General features: G+C 40.1%; 1 protein-coding gene and 1 long non-coding RNA gene across 5 annotated transcripts; both read left to right on the forward strand.

The window, feature by feature from the left end:
* The first annotated feature begins 1,954 nt into the window (after positions 1 to 1,954).
* LOC105663966 (uncharacterized) lies at positions 1,955 to 5,448 on the forward strand. 4 transcript variants are annotated; one of them, XR_013039011.1, is made up of 7 exons: positions 3,042 to 3,177; positions 3,273 to 3,956; positions 4,036 to 4,325; positions 4,414 to 4,590; positions 4,658 to 4,925; positions 4,990 to 5,271; positions 5,361 to 5,448. XR_013039011.1 is itself a non-coding variant. In XM_076534382.1 (4 exons), the coding sequence occupies exons 1-3, from the start codon at positions 2,024 to 2,026 to the stop codon at positions 3,341 to 3,343; spliced, it is 393 nt and encodes a 130-aa protein (XP_076390497.1). In that variant the 5' UTR covers positions 1,955 to 2,023; the 3' UTR covers positions 3,344 to 3,956; positions 4,036 to 4,325. The 4 variants fall into 4 exon arrangements, 2 of the variants coding, with proteins under 2 accessions (XP_076390497.1, XP_076390498.1); XR_013039012.1 differs by having other exon boundaries at positions 4,036 to 4,590; XM_076534382.1 differs by lacking the exons at positions 4,414 to 4,590; positions 4,658 to 4,925; positions 4,990 to 5,271; positions 5,361 to 5,448 and adding an exon at positions 1,955 to 2,088 and having other exon boundaries at positions 2,921 to 3,177.
* Positions 5,449 to 16,137: 10,689 nt separating this feature from the next.
* Positions 16,138 to 20,298, forward strand: LOC105662852 (uncharacterized). Its single transcript, XR_001096379.2, has 3 exons — positions 16,138 to 16,766; positions 17,863 to 17,895; positions 17,985 to 20,298. It is a non-coding gene; the product is annotated as an uncharacterized LOC105662852 (long non-coding RNA).
* The last annotated feature ends 3,548 nt before the right edge of the window (positions 20,299 to 23,846 follow it).

Here is a 23,846-nt window from a genome sequence, read left to right on the forward strand (position 1 = left end):
GTCTGGCGACCAAAGCCATCCACCTTGAGTTGGTGGCAAATTATTCCACACCCGCCTTTTTAAACGCGCTTTCACGGTTTTGTTCCCGGCGCGGTCTCCCAGCAGCCATCTACTCAGACAACGGAACCACGTTCGTTGGAGCAGATCGTGAATTAACTCTCGCGCACCGAGCCACGTTGCGCGATCCAGATTTCTTAAATAGCACTGCGTGCGATGGAATAAAATGGAATTTTATTCCCCCCTCCGCGCCTCATTTCGGTGGCTTGTAGGAGGCCGGGGTCCGGAGTGTCAAGCACCATCTGAAACGAGTTCTCGGTGATTCGACGCTTACCTTCGAAGAATTCTATACTCTGTTGTGCTCGATAGAGGCCTGTTTGAATTCCAGACCTATTGCTCCCCTCTCCGATGCCCCGGACGACCTTACCTTAGAGTTTTGGAAACTCTAGCAAAACGATTATCTTAATACGCTACAACAACGCAGCAAATGGCGCAAAAAACTCCCATCGCTGAAAATTGGTCAGCTCGTTCTTGTCCAGAATCCCCTGCTTCCCCCATGTAAATAGGAACTAGGCAGAATAATTCAATTACACCCTGGCAACGACGGGTTAACACGCGTTGTAACGATTACGACAGCGAACACTATATTAAAAAGACCAATCGTCAAACTTTGCCCATTACCAGTCGACACTGACCAGATTCGTAACAAGCAACTGCCCAAACCCGAGCGAGTGGCTTATTACGAATCGATGTAGAATCAGATGAATGAACGACAGAATCGCTATGCATCAGAGTGAGAAAAAAATATATATGTTCTGTCCTCTATCCACTAAACTGTTCGGTCGTCCGTGAAAATTTATGACTTCTTCGGTTTCACGGACATCTCACTCTTTCTCGGATCTCTCACTCAGCGGCCGACTTCAAACAAAGAAGAGGGGATAGAAATTTGCTTGTTACGAATCAATACTGTATTCATACCACGCTCGTGGACTTTCACGCAATCCGTACAAAGACTTAATTATTTTACACACTCTACCAGTATCATCTTCATAACTGTCTCGGATTTCCCTTGACTTTTAGGGTATAATCCGTTGACCGAGGTTTTCGAATTTTTTGCGTGCACTTTCCGGGGTTAAAAATAACCCTACCCGCGTTGGATCTATGGGCGACGTAGCACGCATAGACGGAAAGGGTGAACTTGACCGAAAAGGCTAAACCGAAGAAATTCGGGGAAAAGAAATTAATCGCTCTTAAGCTGATAATCAAGAGTCGCGAGTTACGGATGAACTGAGCGCCTATTGTCAAAGGACAATAAGACCTCGCTTCCCCGCACCCCCGAGGCGACGAGCTACTCGGTCCACCCGCGATACCTGAGGAGCACGGGGAAGGGGGCGACGACAGCCCAACCGTTTCGCTCGTCAGTTTATATTTTGAAATATACATATAAATCGTCTCGGACATGCCGCCCGCCTCGTCGCTGGCGACGAAATACGGAGTTACTTCGGCGGTCCGCCCGGTAGTGGTGGAAAACTGCCGATCAAATCGTCGCGTGCCGCCCGCCGTGAAGGAATAGCTCTAACACGGGACATCGAGTGGTAGCGGCACCAGTTTTGTAAGAGCTCTCGTTGTTTCTTTGCTCCCCATACGAACTTCCGCCACGCGTACCAAGCCATCCGGACCTTTGTGTACCTTGGTCACTCGTCCCATCGGCCATTTCGTTGGTGGGGTGAGCTCGTTTTTCACGAGAACGAGCGCGCCTTCTTCGAGGTTAGGACGCTGTGTCGGCCATTTTGGACGCTGGTGGAGTTGCGCAATATACTCCTTGCTCCATCTAAACCAAAATAAATCGCGAATACACGTTATTAAGTGCCACCGAGAAATTGCCGAGGTATGAGGGGAAGGATCTCCGGGTTCGGGAACCGCGCACAGTGACTCTCCGATTACTAAGTGTGCGGGAGTGAGTGCCTCGAGGTCTGACGGGTCATCGGACAGTGGACATAGAGGACGTGAATTGAGACAGGCTTCGATGCGGCACATCAACGTGGACAACTCTTCAAACGTCAGGATGTGTTCGCCGATGGAACGTCGCAAGTGAGTTTTTGCTGATTTTACCGCTGCCTCCCATAAACCCCCGAAGTGAGGAGCGTACGGGGGAATAAATTTCCACTCCGTCCCGTCATTGGCCAGTTGTTCGGCTGTGTCCTTGTAGAACGCTGCGGCTGCTCGAAAACGTCTCCCGAGCTCCTGGTTCGATCCTCGGAACGTCGTGGCGTTGTCACTCAAAAGTTGAACGCAGCGACCACGACGAGCCACAAAGCGTTGAAACGCCGCGATGAAGGCGGAGGTTGTCAAATCGGAGACAACTTCTAGATGAACCGCCTTAGTGACCAGACAGACGAAGACGGCCAGATATCCCTTCGTTGTCCTTTGTCCTCTCCCTTTGGCAAGACGAAGCGTAATCGGCCCTGCGTAGTCGATGCCACTTCGTGCAAATGCCCTCGCCGGGCGGAGTCTGCACGGAGGAATATCTCCCATCCGTTGTTGACCAGTCGTACCTCGCTGTCGAATGCACCGGAGGCAATGTCGGAGGATTTTTTTAATCAAGCTCCTTCCTCTGGGTATCCAATACTCCTGCATGAGAGTACAACGAGTTAAATCCAGTCCTCCATGGAGCGTTCTTTCGTCCGCAGCTCGAATTATGAGGCGATCGTTTGTGAATGATGATGGGGTGACGCTGATCCCTGGATAACGGGGCGTTAGAAAGCCGACCACCCACGCGCAAGACTCCTGCTTCGTCTAAAAACGGATGTAAAGCGTAAATTGACGAAGATGATGATGATGATGATTAATGTTATGGGCATCGACTGCCATGGTCATTAGCCCAAATTGACGAAGAGGTCAAAGGCGGTTTACCTGATTTCAGGCGCTTAATCTCCTGCACAAAGGTGTCAGCCTGGCTCAAGCGACACAGTAGAAGACGAGCCTCTTCGAGCTCCTGCGCTGACAAGAAACCACCTCGGCGAGAGGAAGAAGATCGACAGTTATGGATATATCGTCGGAGGTATGCGGTGACCCTGACTAGGCGAGTGAAGGATGACCATCGCTCCAGTAGCTCGTTGGGCTCCACCCGAGTCGCGGAGAGGTGCAGCATAATGGATCGTTGTTCCGGTACGTCTCCAGGTATTGTTACTGACGACTTTTCCCAATGTTCAGGAGGATTCCTCAAAAAAGTGGGTCCATACCACCATAATTGATTTCCCTCTAATTCGTTGTAGGACAGGCCTCTGGTCGCCAAATCTGCGGGGTTATTAGAAGTCCGCACATGCCTCCACTGCACCTCTGGTAGAAGACCATGGATCTCGGCGACTCGGTGGGCCACGAAAGGCTTCCACCGCGAAGCATGTCCTTGGAGCCACGCTAGGACGACAGCCGCATCTGTCCAAGCATACAGCCGAACAGAGCGGGGTTGAAGACAGTTCCGAACGGCGGTGACGAGTCGCGCTAAGAGTTGTGCCCCGCAAAGCTCGAGCCGAGGCACACTCTGCTGTTTCGTAGGTGCGACCTTCGTCTTACAGACCAGAAGATGTACGTCAGCGACCATATGCGAATGCGGAACTCGCAGGTAAATAGCGGCTGCGTACGCTCGTTCGGAAGCATCACAAAACGCGTGGAGCTCCAAGGCATCCTCGGATTCTGAGCCCGTCCAGCGAGGGATTTTCAAGGCCTCCAAACGCTCCAGATCACGTCGGAAGTTAGCCCAGTTCGTGTCGATGGTCTTCGTTAACGGTTCGTCCCAGTCCAGAGCAGCAAGCTAGAGATCCTGGATCAGCACCTTGGCCCGAATCAAAACTGGAGCGAACCATCCCATGGGATCAAATAGACGGGCCGTTTCGGAGACGACCTCGCGCTTAGTCCAAGATGTCTTAGAGGTTTCCTCAACTGGTCGGTAACTTCGCAACGTGAGTATGTCGACCTTGGGATCCCATCGAAGCCCCAAAGCTCCTACAGTGTCATTGACCTGCAACAATTTCTCTGTAGAAAGATTGCCAAACATCGCAGTGTCGAAATTAACCGCCCACTTATCCAGAGGGAAACCGCCCGCCGTGAGAAGCTCCACCAGCTGGTGTCGGACTTCCTCTGCTTCTTGGACGTTATCCGCTCCAGCCAGGATATCGTCGACGTATGAGTGACGTCGCAACGCTTCCGCTCCTCGTGGGAAACGTTTGCCCTCATCATCGGCGAGCTGCTGGAGAACCCGAAGAGCCAGAAAGGGTGCGGGGGTGGTTCCGTACGTGACCGTTGTAAGACGGAAGTCCCGCACTTCCTCGGTGGGTGATGGTCTCCATACAATGCGTTGCCAATCACGATCTTCGGGGTGTACTCGTATCTGACGGAACATTTTAACAATATCCGCAGAAAAAGCACATCGGAAAAGTCTCCAGCGTGTGAGGACCATCCATAACTCACTCTGCAGTTTGGGACCTGGCAACAAAACCGAATTAAGCGATGACCTACCCGTGGAAACACACGATGCATTGAAAACGACGCGAATCTTCACATCGTCGCCATCTCCTTTCCATACGCCGTGGTGAGGTAAGTAACTGCAGCGTGGCGAAATCCTGGATGGCTCGGTGACCGGTTCCATGTGGCCCAATTTTAGGGACTCGTCGAGGAATGCAGCGTACCTCTCCCGGAGACGCGGGTCACGTTCTCGGCGCCGTTCCGATGCTAGCAGCATCCGGGTGGCTGTTACTCGTGTCACCCCTACATCTTCGGTCGGTTGAGAGGAAAATGGCAAACGTACCACATAACGTCCCGTACCGTCCCTCGAGTGAGTGTTCGAAAAATGTTCCTCGCACTGGATCTCGGAAGGGTGCAAGGGCGCTGTCGTCGGAACGTTTTCGATCTCCCAGAAGCGCTGCAGCGAGGTATGTAGATCGTCATCTCGACGGACGTGCAGGATCCTCGATTAATCTAATCTGGTCGTTGTAGACGAGGCTTGGACTGGTCCCAGCGGAGCCCAGCCAAAAGGAGTCCACTAGCGGAGGAACACCTGGTGGACCCACGCGATTCTCCAGAAACAGGAATCCGCACACGTCAGCGCCCAGGAGATCATCGACTCGAGATGGTACCCTGAAGTTCTCGTCAGCCAATGGGAATCCCTCGAGGTAGTCCCAACATGCGGAGTCCAGGGGCAGCGACGGTGTGTGGGAGATCACTTTCCTGGTGACGAGAGCTTCCATCCGAATTTGGAATGCCGGATCCTTGTCGGAGGTAAGCCACACTTGCACTTCGTGATGAATCTCCCCCAGAGGCTGTTCGTCCAACCCCCTCAGAGTAACATGCACGGTCTTCCTTTTTAGTCGCAGTGTTTGAGCAAGACGTTCACTCACGAACGACGTTTCCGAACCAGGATCGAGCAGCGCACGGGTCGAAACACTGACAAGTAAACCTACCCAAGTGTCACTCTCCGATTTTGATGAAATTTGGATATGTTATAGTACATTGAAAATTAGGGGACACGTATTTTTTTTTATCTGCGGTAAAACATATTTAGGGTATGAAACAACCCCCTAAAGTGTGAGGGTAAAATGGAAAAATTGTGATATTTTCGAGATCAGTGAAGCAATCTTGATGATTTTTGGTATGAAAGTATCTTTCGATAGAAGACAAAAATTGGCCTAGGTATGTTAGAAGGGGAGTGAAAATTAGGGGGTGAAATACCCTAAAGCGACCAATTTTTTGCTGCAAAAAAATCAGTTTTGATCTGATCGAAATAAAATCTATTAAAACTTGAAGAGGAAAGTTAATTAGGGAACACGTATTTTTTTTCTTTTTTATTACATAAATATTTGGGACGTAAATAACTCCTAAATTACCGCGCTCGTTTGGCACTACGCATCAAACGCCTTGCAAAACTGTATCTCCTAACTGTTCGATCGTTTTAATATATCGGTTTTTTACGTTACTGAATGGAAATCTGAAATCAAAATTCAATATAACGGATCCATTATGGCGGACGAAAACTCGAAAACCTACTTACATGGACTGTATTTGTGATATGCGATTTTCAAAATATAATACAATTTCTGACATTCATTGTTAGGTATGTAAGGTGCATCAAGCGTGTTAAGAACATATTGTAAATATATTGTTTATAACAAAATTGTTTGAACAATGTAGCTTAAAAATGAAATTTTTTTAAATCTGATGACAGCATTCATCGTATGCAAAAAATGTTTATGGAAACATTGATCACATACTTTATTAATTCCTTTGTTCAAACAATTTTGTTATAAACAATATATTTACAATATGTTCTTAACACGCTTGATGCACCTTACATACCTAACAATGAATGTCAGAAATTGTATTATATTTTGAAAATCGCATGTCACAAATACAGTCCATGTAAGTAGGTTTTCGAGTTTTCGTCCGCCATAATGGATCCGTTATATTGAATTTTGATTTCAGATTTCCATTCAGTAACGTAAAAAACCGATATATTAAAAAGATCGAACAGTTAGGAGATACAGTTTTGCAAGGCGTTTCATGCGTAGTGCCAAACGAGCGCGGTAATTTAGGAGTTATTTACGTCCCAAATATTTATGTAATAAAAAAGAAAAAAAATACGTGTTCCCTAATTAACTTTCCTCTTCAAGTTTTAATAGATTTTATTTCGATCAGATCAAAACTGATTTTTTTGCAGCAAAAAATTGGTCGCTTTAGGGTATTTCACCCCCTAATTTTCACTCCCCTTCTAACATACCTAGGCCAATTTTTGTCTTCTATCAAAAGATACTTTCATACCAAAAATCATCAAGATTGCTTCACTGATCTCGAAAATATCACAATTTTTCCATTTTACCCTCACACTTTGGGGGGTTGTTTCATACCCTAAATATGTTTTACCGCAGATAAAAAAAAATACGTGTCCCCTAATTTTCAATGTACTATAACATATCCAAATTTCATCAAAATCGGAGAGTGACACTTGGGTAGGTTTACTTGTGAGACCACTTGGTGAGGTCATACGCACTTGAGCGGTCGCGAGCAACACCTTGCTATGCGATCGCACGGCGTATGTGGACGCAGATGTCGAGGGTCCTGCCGGGCATCCCGAAGCGCCGATGGATGACGTCGTGTTGCGAAGGTAGGCATCGTGCAGTAACGTATGGTGAGTCCCTTGACAGGCCATGCACCGGTAAGATGATTTGCATGACTTCGTAGTATGTCCAGGGCTCAAGCACGAGCTACAGAGCGCATGTGCATCCACGAAGTCTCTCCGCTCCAAGGGGTTGAGAGCCTTGAACCGGGGGCAAAAACCCAGTTGATGAGGGCCCGAGCACTTTGGGCAGACGCGACCCGTCTTCGACTTCGGCGTGGGCTCGTTGGCTACCTGCACTGCAAGGGCAGACCGCTCCCGGGGGGTGACAGTAGCCGGGCGTTTTTGATCCTTGACGGTGACAGATGGAGACGATCGATCCCGTTCTTGCGCGAAGCTGAGAGCGTGGACACGAGTTTCCAGGTACTTCTCCAGATCCTCGAAAGCTGGAACTCTCGTGGGATCATCCAACGAAGATTCCCAGGTTATCCGCGTGGCCGTGTCGAGCTTCTCTGAGAGCAGGTGAACGAACAGCTCGTTCCAATGATCCACCGGCCTGCCCAGGGCCTTCAGAGCAAGGCGCGACCCTCGAAATTCGTCAAGAATTCGTTTGAAGTCCTGAGGAGTTGCCTTGCTGATCGCCTTGCTGTGAATTAACCGACGAAGATGGGCAGCCGACAACATGCGCGGGTTACCGAATCGACGTTCGAGTGATTCAAACGCACCTGCATAACAGCCTTCCATAGTTGGCGTGGCCTCCACCACCCTTGCAGCTTCGCCTCGCAACGCTCCCTTGAGGTATTGGAGCTTCTGAAGTTCCGACAGAAGATCATTGTCGTGGATTAACGATCGGAACCGGTCGCGAAACGATTCCCATTCGAGCGTCTCTCCTGAGAAAGTCGGCAAAGTGATCGGCGGGAGTACCACTTCCGGGGATTTGTGTACTGCAGCTGACGAGCCCGAAGATGCACTGGTCCCATTGGCACGCTCGGCAGCGGCTATCAGATCGCTCAATTCTGAATCGCGAAGCACGAATTGCGCCTCCACTTCGTCGTAAACCCCTTTCGCGGTGTATTCGGTCGCCTTGGATTCCGGTAGACGCACAATTGCATCGTGATTGTTAGTAAACTTCTCTCAGTAAGAGTTGAGAAGGCGCTGTCGTGATTTCAAAACAGTGACAGTCAGGTTATCCTTCCCTAACTTGTCGGTGTTACGTTTGAAATTGTCGATGCGAGTAAACAAATCCGCTTGGCTTTGCAGCAACTCCGCCACAGCTGGAGCCATGGTAAACACACGCGAGGAAACGAAGAGTCAGAGAAAAAAAGGTCAACACACGGAGGATCGAGCCCGTAACCGTTCAACCGACACTGTTCAAATGAGTTCAAATGTTCGCAAAACGTTCACACAAAAATGTAATTAAACCACACAAATAAACTATTAACAAAACTTACACTAATCGAGTTTGGTTTGTTTAAAGCGTTCCGTTAAACCGGAGCAAGACCACTGTTCCGTCGCTAACGGAACATGAGGTGAGGATTTCCAAAGGGAGTTTATGATAGGGCCTCTACGAACAGCTGTTTTTGAGTTTGAATATTTTAGATTGCTAGCAATAATCATTTACCTTTTTTCAGATAATAGATTCCAAATTTTTAGTTTCGTTTTGTTCTCGATAGCTCAGCTCATGTCATAAACTCGGTCCTTCCCGAAGGGTAATTTCGCGAGCAAACGATGTAACGGTTTTCCCGGCCTTCGAGGGCCTACCTGGAGGGAAAAACCCCGGTGTCACAGGACTTTGGGTCTTCTCACACACACGCGCGCTTGCACCCCACCCTCTCTTAGCGACCTGGCTAAGACCGAAATAGAGGGTGGGACTTAGAATCTAACAACCACGCTGATTGGGAAATTAACAAATTTCGGAAAACCAATCAGCGTGGCTTTCCGGACGTCCGAACATTTCGCGGACGACAGGACGACAACGGATCGTCACTTAACTTCCATATCTCGAATCCGTATCATCGAGTTTCTTGGGTCTCAATCGTTCGGAGACCCACGTCGAAAAAAGGTGTTGCCACTTGAAAATTTGACAACATCGGCCGCGAACACCGGCGAGCCTAAACGGTAAGAGGAACTTTACAAATTCCTCCGAGGAAGTAATCCGCGTAGGTGAACGCGCGCCGGCAACGAACACCGTCGAGTTGCCATCGTAACAACCACTCCCTTGCACTGCACTACACGTATCAAAACGGGTTGCGTGATATCAACGGATTTAACGGTCGCGAGTAGGACGACTCCGGAGGAAAATCGTCGGTGTTTAGATGGTCAGTTAATCGAAAATGCACCGGATATCGATATCCGGCTCGAAGGACCAAAAAATGTCTTGGATTTCCCTTGACTTTTAGGGTATAATCCGTTGACCGAGGTTTTCGAATTTTTTGCGTGCACTTTCCGGGGTTAAAAATAACCCTACCCGCGTTGGATCTATGGGCGACGTAGCACGCATAGACGGAAAGGGTGAACTTGGCCGGAAAGGCTAAACCGAAGAAATTCGGGGAAAAGAAATTAATCGCTCTTAAGCTGATAATCAAGAGTCGCGAGTTACGGATGAACTGAGCGCCTATTGTCAAAGGACAATAAGACCTCGCTTCCCCGCACCCCCCAGGCGACGAGCTACTCGGTCCACCCGCGATACCTGAGGAGCACGGGGAAGGGGGCGACGACAGCCCAACCGTTTCGCTCGTCAGTTTATATTTTGAAATATACATATAAATCGTCTCGGACAATAACCTTGAGGTTGCTTTACATATACTTCTGATTTAATTTTTCCATTTAAAAATGCTGTTTCTACATCCATTTGATTTATCAATAACCCTTCCTGTACACAATAGCTTAATAGTATTTTTAAAGTTTGTGTTCTTGCAACCGGTGAGTAAATATCCTCAAGTATTTCTTTTTGCTGAAACCCTCTTACAACAATTCTAGCTTTAAATTTTTCATCGGATTTTTTTGTGTAAACCCATTTTAAATCTAATATTTTTGTATCTTTTGGTCTATCAACTAATTCCCACGTATCATTTTTCTTTAAACATTCAATTTCTCTATTCATCGCGTCTACCCATTTCTGACTATCATTACCATTTATCGCTTCATTATAATTTTCCGGATTATCCACACTTACATAATTTACATAAATAAAATTTGTTATGCGATTTCCGTATCTGTTTACAGGTATTCTCTTCCTCTCTGACCGTCTAGGTAATGTTACATCTTTAACACTAGTCATAGGTACAATCTCTACATGCTCATCGGTTCCATTCATTTCTTTTTCATCAGAATCATTGTTTTCATTTTCTACAATTCCTTCTTTACATTCCTGATTAATCTCATTTTCAAGTAACCCATTTTCATTAATTTCATCATTGTCTTTAAATCCTACCAAATTTACATTTTCTTCAACAATATCAACATGTTTAGCAATAATTACTCTATTATTAATCAAAACTCTATAATCTACTTCCTCATATCCGACTAGAATTCCTAATTCCGCTTTTCTATCCTATTTACTTTTCCTTTTAACTTCTGGAACTCTTACAAAAACTTTACTTCCGTATATTTTCAAATTACTAATATCTGATTTTATTCCCATTATAATTTCATACGGTGTCTTTTTCTCAATTGTATTTGCTAACGTTCTATTCTTTAAATATACAGCTGTTTTAATTATCTCTGGCCAATATCTAACATTAATTTTCGCCTCAGATAATAAACAACGCGCAGTATCCATTACTGATCTATTATATCTTTCCGCAGTCCCGTTTAATTCATGGACATACGGAGGACACGGTTCAATGTAAATTCCTTTTTCTTTGGCAAAAATATACATGTCTTTATTTAAAAATTCTCTACCGTTATCACATCTTAATCGTTTTACTCGATTCCCAACAAAATTTTCTAATTGATTCACATATGTTACAAAACAATCATCTATTAAAATTAAAAAATATTTTTCCCCTTTAAAACCCATTATACTATGCGGTCCATTTACATCAGCATGAATAATTTCTCCTATATTCCTTGCTCTACGTCTATTATTTTCAAAACACGTATTAATCATTTTATTTTGTACGCAAGTACCACACTTCAAAAACTCACTTTCCAAATTACTCGGTAATCCCTCGACTAAATTATTCCGACTCAAAATGTCCAAATACTTAAAGTTAACATGTCCTAATATCCTATGATATTTTTCTTTCAAAGTCATACCATGATTCACTTTTTCAGTAATATAATGTTGCTTACTTTCAAAAACAGTATTTATCTTATATAAATTATTGACTTTATTCGCTACTGCTATCAAATTATTTTCTCTCGTGCAAATCTTTGAAGTACTTCCCATTGAAACAATCTTGGCTTTGTTCGCGATTTTTCCAAAACTCATTAAATTCCTATCCATTTCTTTCACAAAAAATACATCTTTTAACTCAATTTCTGTTTCATTAAAATTTGTCACAAACTTAGTTACAATATCTCCTACACTTGTTGCTTTAACTATGCGACCATCTCCAACTTTAACACTTATCGGATTATTCAAATGATTGACTCTTACAAAATATTTATCTTCATTTATAATATGATCTGTACAACCGCTATCCAGAACCCATTCTAATTTATTTACAGATTCGTTTACCTCAACATTGTAACCTATTTTTTTCTCAACCTCGGTTACGAAACTTATCTTTCCTCGATCTGCATATTGACGATCTTGCCGTTGTTGACAGCCTCTTCCTCGTTGACCAGCGCCTCGTCCTCTGAAATTGCCACTACCTCTGTTCAGACTGTAGCCGTCTCCTCTGAAATTGCCACCATCTCCTCTGAAACTGCCATCGTCTCCTCTGAAACTGCCGCCGCTGCCTCTGTTCAGACTGTATCCATCTCGCGGCTGTTGAGGATGACAACGTGCGCCTCCTCGCCCTTGCTGCTGCCAACTTCCCCTCGAACCTTTCTAGTGACTTCCAATGCTGCCTTGACTCATGCACTCGTACTGAACATGTCCCGATTTACCACATTTATAACACGTTCTGTCTCTTTTCACCTCACTTCTAAACACATTTGAATTTTCACTTCTAATTGCTGAATTTTGATTTTCATCCTTTTCTCTATCTCCATATATTTTAATTTTATTAATTATATAACATCAGCTAAGTCTCCAATATGACTCAATGAACTTGGCAATGTTCTCAACATATAATTTACTTTTTCTTTTTCAGTTACCACGGCACCAGCATTTTTCAATTCAATTATTAATTTTTCAAATTCACCATAGAATTCACTTATTTCAGTATAATCTTTTAATCTAATTTTATCTAATTTATTTCTTATACAAATTTGCAATGAAGTTGATTCACGCAAATAAATTCTATCTAATTTCTTCATTATTCCTATATATAATTCATCGTTTTCAAATCAAACTCATTCCACACGGCTACATTATCCATTTCTGTTCTTTCTCGTTTAATAATTTCGTCACACTTTTTCATCTTCATAATTCTCTTCTTCCATGTATTATAATCTTTTCCATCGAAAATTGGTAGCGTTATTTTGAATTCGTCTGCCATATTGACTCGTCTTGTTTCTTGTGCGTTTTCTTCAAGCACTTTATTCAATTAATTCAATGTTTCAATTTTTCTTTCTTTTATTAAGTCTTTATTTTCTTCACTTCGTTCTTTTTAACTTTTCTATCACTTTTTCCATAAACTGATTTTCTCAAATTAACCACGCTCTGCTACCATGTTAAATAATCAGAATTATGGAAAATAACAAAACTAATAATGCACTTTTTAACACGAACAAATTATTTAATAAAGAACACAAGCAACAAACTTTTTAACTTTAAGATTAACCATTTAAACAGGGATTACTTTTTCTTCAAATAAAACATCACGAACGCTTACGTTTTCATAACGACAAGACGGAAGTACAATATTCAATTATTCTGTTTCTAATATTCAATTATTCTGTTACTAACATCGCACATCATTTCTAATACTGTAAGATGTCGCTATATGCTAAATTTATTAATAATTTAACAGTCCCCATTCCTGAAGTTGTTTTATACGCGCATGCGTTTAATGGGGCGCACCTTCTATAAATTCTATTTAATTTAATTTTATTACTTTTCAAATCTATAGCTGTAATCTACGCTGGTACGGCATACAGGATTATAGAGTACATCATGGATATTAATAGTCTTCTCTTCCGGAGCCTTGGACCCCCCAAATTGGGTAATATGTTTGCCATAATCTTTATAGTCTCATTCGCTTTCTCTGAAATTTTGTCAAAATGCTTACGAAAATTTAATCTATTATCCAGTACTACACATAGATATTTTAACTTGTTCTGTAAGGTCACTAATGCATTCTTTACTTTCATAGGATGTGATTGGATATTGCTCCCTTTTGTTGGCTCTATACCGAATATTATAGTTTCAGTCTTTTCTGCCGAGATCCGAAGGCCGAAGTTTTCAATTTCAGTTATTATAATTTCCCAAATTTCATTAAAATTTTTTATAATATTTCTTATCTTTTTCCCAGTAACCATTACTAGGGCATCATCAGCATGGCAAACGACTCGAAGTCTACGTCTGACTCAGCAGTTCAAGATGGTGTAATAAATAACGATCCATAATAGTCGACTCAGGATAGACCACTTTCTGCATCTTCTATTATTTAGGTAGGATGATATAATTACTCCAATATACATCAGTATGCCAATGATCTGCAGAGCGTCATTTATTGCCCTCCATTTAGTGGCGTTAAAGGCGTTCTAAATATCAAATGAAATAGTTATTGTCTTTTTTACCTTTATTTTTCTTTACAGAGACCCAGTTCGTGACCCCACGAAGCGCGTGTACAGTTGATCTTCCTTTTCGGAATCCATACTGATATTCTGATAGATGATAATTACTGTCTAACCATGCAACGAATCTGTTATCTGTTCATAGAGTTTTCCGAGCTCGTCTATAAAGCAGATAGGCTGTAATTTCTTTCTTTTTTTGAGTCTTAGCGAAACTTACGTTGCTTTTGGAATTAAAATTATAATGGCTTCCTGCCATTTGTCAGAAAATTCCAAAGAATTCAATATTTTCGTGAAGAGGTCCGATTATTATATTTATCTTATGTTTTCCAACAAATTTAATTACTGACCCAGAAAGGCGGTCTGAATCCGTCTGTACTGCAGGATTCGTAGTCTGATATTCGTGTCCGTGAAAACAAGGTTGTAGTTGTGAAGAAAGTATGTAATATTTGAAACAATTTCGATATTTTTTAAACTGGTGAGTTTGTTATTCACATTGCATTTGCATATCATACAATAGGGTTCAAAATATTTTTCAGATTTATTATATACTCATAATTAATAAACCCATAATAATGAATAAGAATAATTTTAAAGAACATAAAAAATCTGTTGACAATACTTCGGTTTGGTTTCATTATTTATATGATGAAAAGAATATGGTGGCACAATGTAAAAATGTTCAAGAGTTATTAAAGTGAATGGAGGAAGTACAAGTGGACTCCATACACATTTAAAAACGATACAAATTTGTTAAAGAGGAAAGAATCTAATTGCAAGGAAGATACAAATGTAAGCATAGTTTCTAAGCCTAAGCCATCAGGGATTTTAGATTATTTTGAAAAAAAGATAATTTGGATGAAATTATAAGTAAAATGACAGCATTAGATGGTTTGCGATTTCAAGTGTTTTGCACTTCTACTTAATTAACAAAATCACTATCCGCCAGAGGTTTTAAAAATTTACCAACATCGATTAACACAGTAAGAAGAACTGTTATAAACTACAGTAACGCTGTTCGCAATTCTGTCAAACACGAGTTAATACAATTAAAAGTAAATGGTGAAAAAATTAAACTTTAAAATGGTGGAATAGACACTATTTAAATATAAATTTTCATTCAGAAAAAAATTTTGAAATGTAGAACTTACACATGTACTGGGAAGTATGCCAGCTGAAAAATGTGTAGAAGTGCTTAAATCTAAATTAGGAAAACATGCATTATCCATGAAAGAAGATATTGTATCCATAACGACTGATGGAGTAACGGTTATGAAAAAAGTTGGAAAGTTGAAAAATAAACAACAGAAGAACCCAAATACTGTGGATATAGAAACTTCTGACTCCGACTTTGAAGAGAGTGAGAGTGAGAGTGATACTGACAATGAAGATTTGTTGAAAAAGATTTTGTACGGAATGAACAATTAAAAATAAGTAATATAAGATCGACGATGAAATACGATGGTGGAGGCTTGATGGTATGGGGCTGCATTTTTAGTGCTGGAGTAGGGGGGCTGGTTTTTATTAAAGGTATTATGGACAAGAACAAACATTGAGATATATTAATAAAAAATTTATTAAAAAGTGCAATGATATGGGTATACACGACAGTTTTAAGTTCTACCGGGATAACGATCCGAAACACAAATCGAGAATAGTTCAGGAATATTTATTATATACTTGTCCGAAAGTGGTCCATCCTCCATCACAATCACCGGATTTAAGTCCAATTGAAAATCTATGGGACTTATTGGATCGTAATGTTAAGACCACCCCTATAGAAACAAAAGACGAATTAAAAAATGCGACTGACGGAAGAGTGGAAACGCATTACTCAAAATTATTTAAATAAAATAATTTCAAACATGCCAACACGTTTGTAACACGTCATGTGACAAAAGGGATGTCCCAAAAAATATTAAATTAATATTAAAATTATAACTTTGTTGTTACATACACTCTAAATAAGAAAAAACTTTATGTAATATTAAGTGTCCGAATATTTTTTCGACGTCAATATTGGGTCTAATTTCGTTTATAATTTATTATATGGAAAACAATAAAAAATAAAGTATTTAATTTTACATATTTGTAAACTAGAATATGTGCTCTAACTCATTACAGATTAGAAAATTCGATAATCACATTGCAAGAAAATTCGATAATCACATTATAAATTAATTTCGCAAATACCATAGTGTCCGAATATTAAATCGAGTAACTGTATACCGAAATAGAAAATGTCTTACGATATTTACATAGTTATAATGATTTTAAAAATGAAAATAAAAAAGAAGAAAAGAGACTAACCAATTCAAATTTAATCAAATTTATAGTAAATTTTCTTAAAATTTGTCGGAGAGTAAAATCGAAACCGCCGGAAAAACAACATCGAAACGCTCGGAGGAAAGGAACGCGATGTCCTTGCCTCAGTAACAGAAAAAGTCAGTCGCTACGGGTCTACGGTCGCGATCGGTCGAGCAATCTTGCCGTGTACCGGGTGATAAAAGTTTCTATATTTTTTCTCACGACGACGATGATCCGCGGTTCGCGTTACTACTACTTGCGGGGCCCTGCCGGCAACAAACACACAATAGACATCGTTTACGACGACGTCTGGACGTCTCCCCAAGCTGGAGACTCCAACGGAACCTGGTTTCCGCACGATCGCGATTCAAAATCACCAAAGGGAACTGTTTCCCAAAAAACCCGGTGTCACGCGATGAACTGATCGCTGACGGGCGCCCAACCTTTGTGTACACATTATATCATCAAACGCGACACACTCACACATGCCTCAATCATACGACTTTAAGTATGTATTCTCAAATTCAAGGGTTTTTTATGCCTTCGGGCTTTTTCCCTTCATCAATTAACGTCAAGGGTTTTTATGCCTTCGGGCTTTTTCCCTTGCTCGATAACTCGAATAAACAATCAGTTCAACTCATCATAATCCAGAGTTTTCATTTAACCAACCGCATCCTTACTCTATCGTCCAGTCCTTTGAAATTTAATAACGTAGTGATTCCTTCACTAATCGAATAAAATTGGAATTCTTCATGTTGAAGAGTTTCGACCGTACAAAATTTTTTACCTACAAACCTATCCCCGTTCAGAAGAATACAGTACAGTTATCGAAGATGATGATGACACTAATGTCAATAGTGAAAAGGAATTGTCTCTTGAACAAAAATTAGAATTAGCAATAACTAAGAAAATTTCAACAAACCAAAATACAATACAAAAATCAGTTATATTCAAAACCATCCAACGAGAAATCAATTTATTTGAAGATGAGGGATATAGAGGTAAATACTTGGAAAAAGTATATCGCGCATTGTTAACAGTACCACCCAGTAACATAGATGCTGAAAGAGCGTGTTCGATAGCTGGTAATTTTTGCACAAAATTACGTTCCAGGCTTAATGACAATACAATTGATGCATTATGTTTTTTAAGATGACAAAAATTTGTACTAGTACCACAGACTGAATAGTGATATTTACCCTTTTTTGTGATTTAAATACATAAGATGTTCCTTGTTCCTTTACTTCTTGTGATTCTTTATATACTGTAATAATTTATAAGTTACAAATGATTTTTTATGATATTTACTCTCTCCAATAAAACTGGCAAACGAAACAAAGAAACACCTGTACTTTCTTTCTTTCTTTTTCTACAATTCCTATTAACGGTATTAAAACCGGTATTCCAGTATTAAGATATAGAAAATATCGAATACCGGTATTGAACTTTTGGTCCGATATTGCAATCCCTACTTATCGCATATATTTGAAGGTATATCGGCTAAATTGTTAACTGTAGAGTTTTTGCGTCTACACCTTCTGCGTCTATTCTCGTTCTAACTTTTTCTTTCAGTTTTTTAATGATCCTTTTTTTTACTTTTTAAGTATTCTAATGCTCCTGTGGATCCGCTTCATTAGGTAAGTACGATTATATCGAAAAGCACTTGTAAAAGGTGTCTAATTATTAGAGATTGGTTACTATTAGAAGAGATTATACGTGTTCTAAGCTTCAGCTGCCGTTACGGAGAAATAAATGCACGTTAGTGCTAAAGCAGGAAGATAATTAGCAATTGAAAGAGATGATGTCATTGACGGTATGATTCCTGAAGAAAAAGATCCTACTGCAGTAGCGGTTATGATTCTTCATCCAGGACGGCTGGTAAAGTTCCATCCAGATGAGATTTACGGGAAGAAAATCGGAAAGGAAAGTATTTCAAAATAAATGGTTAAGTATGGTATAAATCGACGTAACTGTATTTATTCAATTTATTGCGAAATAGTATATAAGAACAAATAGAAGAAAGAAAAAGGGGACTCGATTTCTTGAATATAAACGGAATTAAACAAACAACATACAAAAACACGCATTCTTAACGGACCGAGAATCGACTATTGTCAAATAAACATGCGGTTTGAAATATAATATTTCCTTTTCGCAGAACGCTGCGTGATCTCGAATTCCCGGACGATTACGTAATCGTTTGCTGTCGAAGTTATATTGTTACTAGGGGGCGGTGCCCCCTGGCCGCTTCGCGGCCCAACCCCCGAGGCGCTTCGCGCCTATTTCGTGCGAATACGTTTCTAAAATGACATGGTGAGTGGACCTTGGACTGTGGAGTAGAGGGGGTAGCGATTCGCGTGACAGCGTTACGCGTTACGCGTTACGTTACGATTTTATATTATAGAGTATGATATCGAAAATTTAATTTTGAAAGTAGGTCCACACCGACTCCAACGTGTCTCTATTGCGTGCCGTCGTTTTTTTCGTTCTTGCGTGTAAAAAATATATTTCCAGTCAATGCAGGAACAAGCTCCGGGCTGCAATGATCCACAGATTTGTCTTTCGGAAGCACATCCGGTATACGGTGTTTGTCGTGATTCAAGGATCGCTTGCTACAAGTGCGATTGATATTCAACCTATGCAAAAACGCGTCTGTATCCATGAAAGCTCAACAGCAAGAGAGCAATCTCTCGACCGGCAGGCACCTCGCTAGGTGCGTTTGTGATAGAAGAGAGTTTGGTGAGACCGTATTGCCGTATGCCCCTTATTGTATTTGGGCGGAGATGAAAAACGACCACTTCTTAACGAATAACTTTATTAACATCGATCTTAATAACGCGTGCAATAAATCGAGAATGACGCCGAGACATGGCCGAGAGGGAAAAAAAACGGTAGAAACAAAAGTCAGTCGAATTCTCGCGCGCTTCTCGCTCGGTATCGTTCGGATGTCCCCGGCGGTTTTCGTGACCGCGTCACGCAGTCCGCTCGTGAGACTACTTCCCCAATCGCGTGTATAACATCCCTATAATTATGTCACTTTATCGGCGACCCTTTTGTACGATTATAATGGATATTTTTAAAAATTGTATAAAATATTATCGATCAATGAAAAGGCTCTCTGCACGGTTTATAATAGATTACTTGTACGTGGTAAATTAGAATTAATTAAACATTCCTAATCAAAGTTGCATATTAAGAATTTTAATAAAAGCCCTACTATCACTCCATCTGCTTTATTATCTAAGTTCACTGTTAAAGATAATGATTATATTAATAAAATTAAAAGAACCGAAATAAAATTAGCCGCTTTTTTGCGGAACATGATGTTATTTTGAAATTGCTAGTCATATGGTTTCTGTATTGAAAGGTATTTGCCCCGATACACAAGTGATTAAAAATTGTAAACTATCAAGAAAACGTGTGCAAATCATTGGAAATGTTTTGGGAAAACGGGAAAATAATAAACTTCGGACAAAATTAAAAAATCAAAAGTTTTCGGTTTTAGTAGATGAAAGCACAACTATCGCCAACGATAAGTTGCTTCGTATTTTAGTAAAATATGTATTATTAGAAAGTGGAAAATGCATTATCCAGTTATTAGAATTAGTGCCTTTAAATGCTTCAAATTATTTTGCTGATAAATTATATTTTGCGTTTGAAAAATGTTTCGAAAATAAAAATATACAATTGTCAAATATTGCTGGAATAGCTTGCGATAATACTTCCGTAAAGATAGGAGTTAAAGATTCTTTTGTAGAATCTTTCAAAAAGGAATGAGCAAAAGGAATGAAAACGGCTCTTAAAAAGGAAGTACCGGCTTTTATTGTATTTTTCAGCATTCGCCGCGAGTGAGGCTTGTGCAAAATTACCACAATCATGTAAAATTCTCTGCATACAGTTCCAACATATTTTTCTAGCAATGCAAAAAAATCAGCTATCTTGTGCGAATTGCAGGAATAATATAAAGTAGAAACGTGTAAAATTAAAAAAATTATCAAATACAAAATGGTTAGCTTTGCAAACATTTGCTGTTAGTCTTCTTGATACAGTGTTCATTCCATATAAGCAAAAATGTCCTTTCCGATATAAGCAAAAATGTTATCCCCACCACTGGGGGGAAGACCCCTCGAGACGCCCAAAGTTCGCTCGCCGGGAAATGTAACGTGACCCGGGCCTTAGTGTATCCGTGAGACAATACCAATGCAAATATAAAACTTTTTTATTTTTGACTTTTTCGTTATCAAACTTTTACCAATTAATTCTTGACATTTTTCCGATTAAAATGAGACCAAACACGATATAATTTGTACTATTTTTACTGGTTTAATTGCCGATAAAAGTTTCTCACGTCGAAGAGGACAGCGAGTCAAAAAGAAAGAGACGCTACGATCGTGGCAGTCGGCAAAGATCAAAATTCTGTTCGATTGTTTGCAATACTGGAGCATTGGTAATTTTTTTATTTTTCATCCATTTTTTTATATAACTTTTTCCATCATATTCGTGACGTTTTCCTGATTAAAATGAGACCAAACACGACGTAATTTGAGTTATATTTACTTGCAATATCTTATTAGAGTAAAATCATTGATGTACGCGTAACACTTGAAATTACAAGTAAATATGTCCCGAAGTATGTCGTGTTTGGTCTTATTTTAATGAGAAAAATGTTACAAATATGATGGAAAAAATTTAAACAAAAAAAAAAAAAATCAAAAATAAAAAAGTTTTATTCTTGCATTAGGAGTGTCCTTCTAGTAGGTCACTGTTTGTTTACGTTCGGTCTCCTTCGCTCGAAATATAGCACCTTTACGATATTCGCAAACGGCGACCGTGATATTTTTCTCTTCTGTCCTTTTCTACGTTCGGCAAGACATCAATCGATGTAGGACCTGTACGATATACGCAAAACCTCACTCCCGAAAGATTTGCTTATATAGAATATCCACTGTAATTGGGAAGTCTTAACACGTTAGTTTCGTTAAGATATTGTAGAAGATCCAAACAGTTCCGCAACAACAATTTTTTATATTTTAAATGATAATGGAATTAAAGCATATTTGCTATTAGCGAGAACGACTACTTCGATGTATTAACACATGTGTACTTTAAATTCACAAAGCATGTCGAAATAATTTAAATCAGAGTCACTTATTGTTTAAAAATAATCCTGCTTCGATGAAAACGTGTCCTCGTAATTGGGTCATCTCACCTGGTCTTGGCCTTCCATAAAAAAAAATGCACAGAGATATACAGATGTAACGACTCTGGAACCTAGATTCAGATAGTTACTAGCGCTAGTAAGGTAAAGAGCGGCTTTTACCAACTGAACGACTCGTTTTAGAAAATAACTAAATATAAAGATTGTGGGATTCGTGTGGTGTGCGGTTAAGGAGTGAAATCCACAGGCCAATATCTTTCAACAATAAGGGTTTATTCAATAAAATAATGAAGATGATGAATTTAACAAATAACAAGTAACAAATAACAAAATATGAAAAGTATACTGGTTTGATTAAAGAAACTAGAATAGACTTGATATAATATTAATAATAGAAATAACAGAACTTGGCAAATTAAGCAATACGTAATAGATAATTATGAATCTAACTAAATGACTCTCGCTAGGTAATACTTTATATTAGATAGTACCTAAGTCTGTTTTCGGATGAAGCTAACTTCGCTTTTATATAATTAATTGAATTCGATATTCTATATTATTCAGTTCTCGTCTCGAACGCTATCGCAATTACAAAGTTTATATTGATTAATACGTTTATAATTTATATAATGAAAAGTCTTTTACGAAATTATTAATACTAGCGCGTGATAGTCTACCGCAGCGAGGAACACGACCTAAGTGTGATTCTCTAAGTGTACCTAAATACACTTTCGCAAAGTTAGACAGATTAATGATTTTATCTGATATCTAACGCGGTGTAGTCGACTACTGAGATTACGCTGATGACAGAACAATATTCTTTTACTAATTCAAAATTCCAAGATTTGTTTGATTCTAATGAACTTTACTCGGAACAGTTACTCTTTCTTAATTTGTCTCGACAACTAATTGTTCATGACCCTTTTTGTCAAAACGAACACTGACAGCCAAAACCAGATCGCTTAATTGGGGAGCCTGTTGTTCACTGGCTACTAGAACGACCCAACGATACAGGAAGAGGGTGAACAGTATAAGTTCAACAGGGTAGCAAATCAATTGATTCTAACATAAAATCGTAATTGCTGAACTGCCACCCAAAAGACACGGGTTTCAGAGACCAAGCCGCTCAAATGGGGAGCCTGCGTTAGCTGGCTACGAAACTACCCAGAGCGAACTCCGAGAATCTGACGGCGCGTTAGCAATCCGACGAAAAATCAAATTTGAGTAGCTGAGAGCTATCGTTTCGATATCTTAGCCTTTCTTGGCGCTAAGTATAGCACTCTCCTAAAGGAGTTTCAGATACGAGACCGTTTGAATGGGGAGCCTGTTGTTCACTGGCTACTAGAACGACCCACGACCAAGTATCCAAATGGCGTATACCCGCTTTACCAGTCAAGTATTAAGAATCGTTGCGGCTCTTCACAGCGAAAACTGTTCCGGTTATACTTATCTGTAGACTTCTAGCTCGATCGACTTCGAAAACTGTTCTGCGATTTTGGCGAGCTCCGCTCGGCCTTTTATACTCGCCAGCCTGGCGAATTCTCGGAAAACCCCCATAACGTCGAAATATATAATTATCGTATAAATTCGCAATTAGGCATTAATTATGAAAACGAATGATTTAATTACATTATCAATATCGCATTCTACTCAATGGTTTATGTTGTTGATATAAAAGTAGTATTTTAGTAGTGTTTTAATGAAATTGCATTTTCTGTCTTCCTCTATGTACTACGCACGACTTCTATACGGATTGGAGCTAAATGTATAAGCATACGGTGTTTCTAGAACATTCTATTGGACAATATTATAATTTACAATATACACTGCAATAAACTAACATCTGACTCTATTTCCGGATAACATAATATTAGTACGCCTGATATGCATTAACTGATTTGTTCAACTAATGGTTTTTAATAACTAATAACATCGAAATTGTAAAATATATTCTTATCCTTCTCTAGGATTACGCGAGAATACTAGGGAATTCGGAGCGAACATCGCGGCACGTAGGCACATCGCATTACGGAATAGAATTATACATCTATTCGAATGACTATAAAATAATACATTAATCTTGGTTTAAATGAATTAACTTAACATTTGATTGTCTTTGTAAATTACATTATCCTTCCTAAATTGAAAATATAAAATAATTATTGAAAATAAAATAAATATATATATATGTATCGGTTACCGACCGTTGAACTGAATACATAAGGTAATTGATATATAATGTATCGTCGGTAATTGTCTAATATTGTCGGTAACTAAACTATTTCTATCAGCGGATAATGAAATTGAACATAGGACTGCCACAAAAAAAAAACTCTTCCCGGGATGTTACACAGAGATAAATTTTCAGAACGAAAGCAACCTTCTGAAGGAACGTTTTGAAGAATTGAGAAATATTTGCGGCAAAATGGA

Source organism: Megachile rotundata, chromosome 8, assembly GCF_050947335.1.
Source record: "Megachile rotundata isolate GNS110a chromosome 8, iyMegRotu1, whole genome shotgun sequence".
NCBI classification, from domain to species: domain Eukaryota; kingdom Metazoa; phylum Arthropoda; class Insecta; order Hymenoptera; family Megachilidae; genus Megachile; species Megachile rotundata.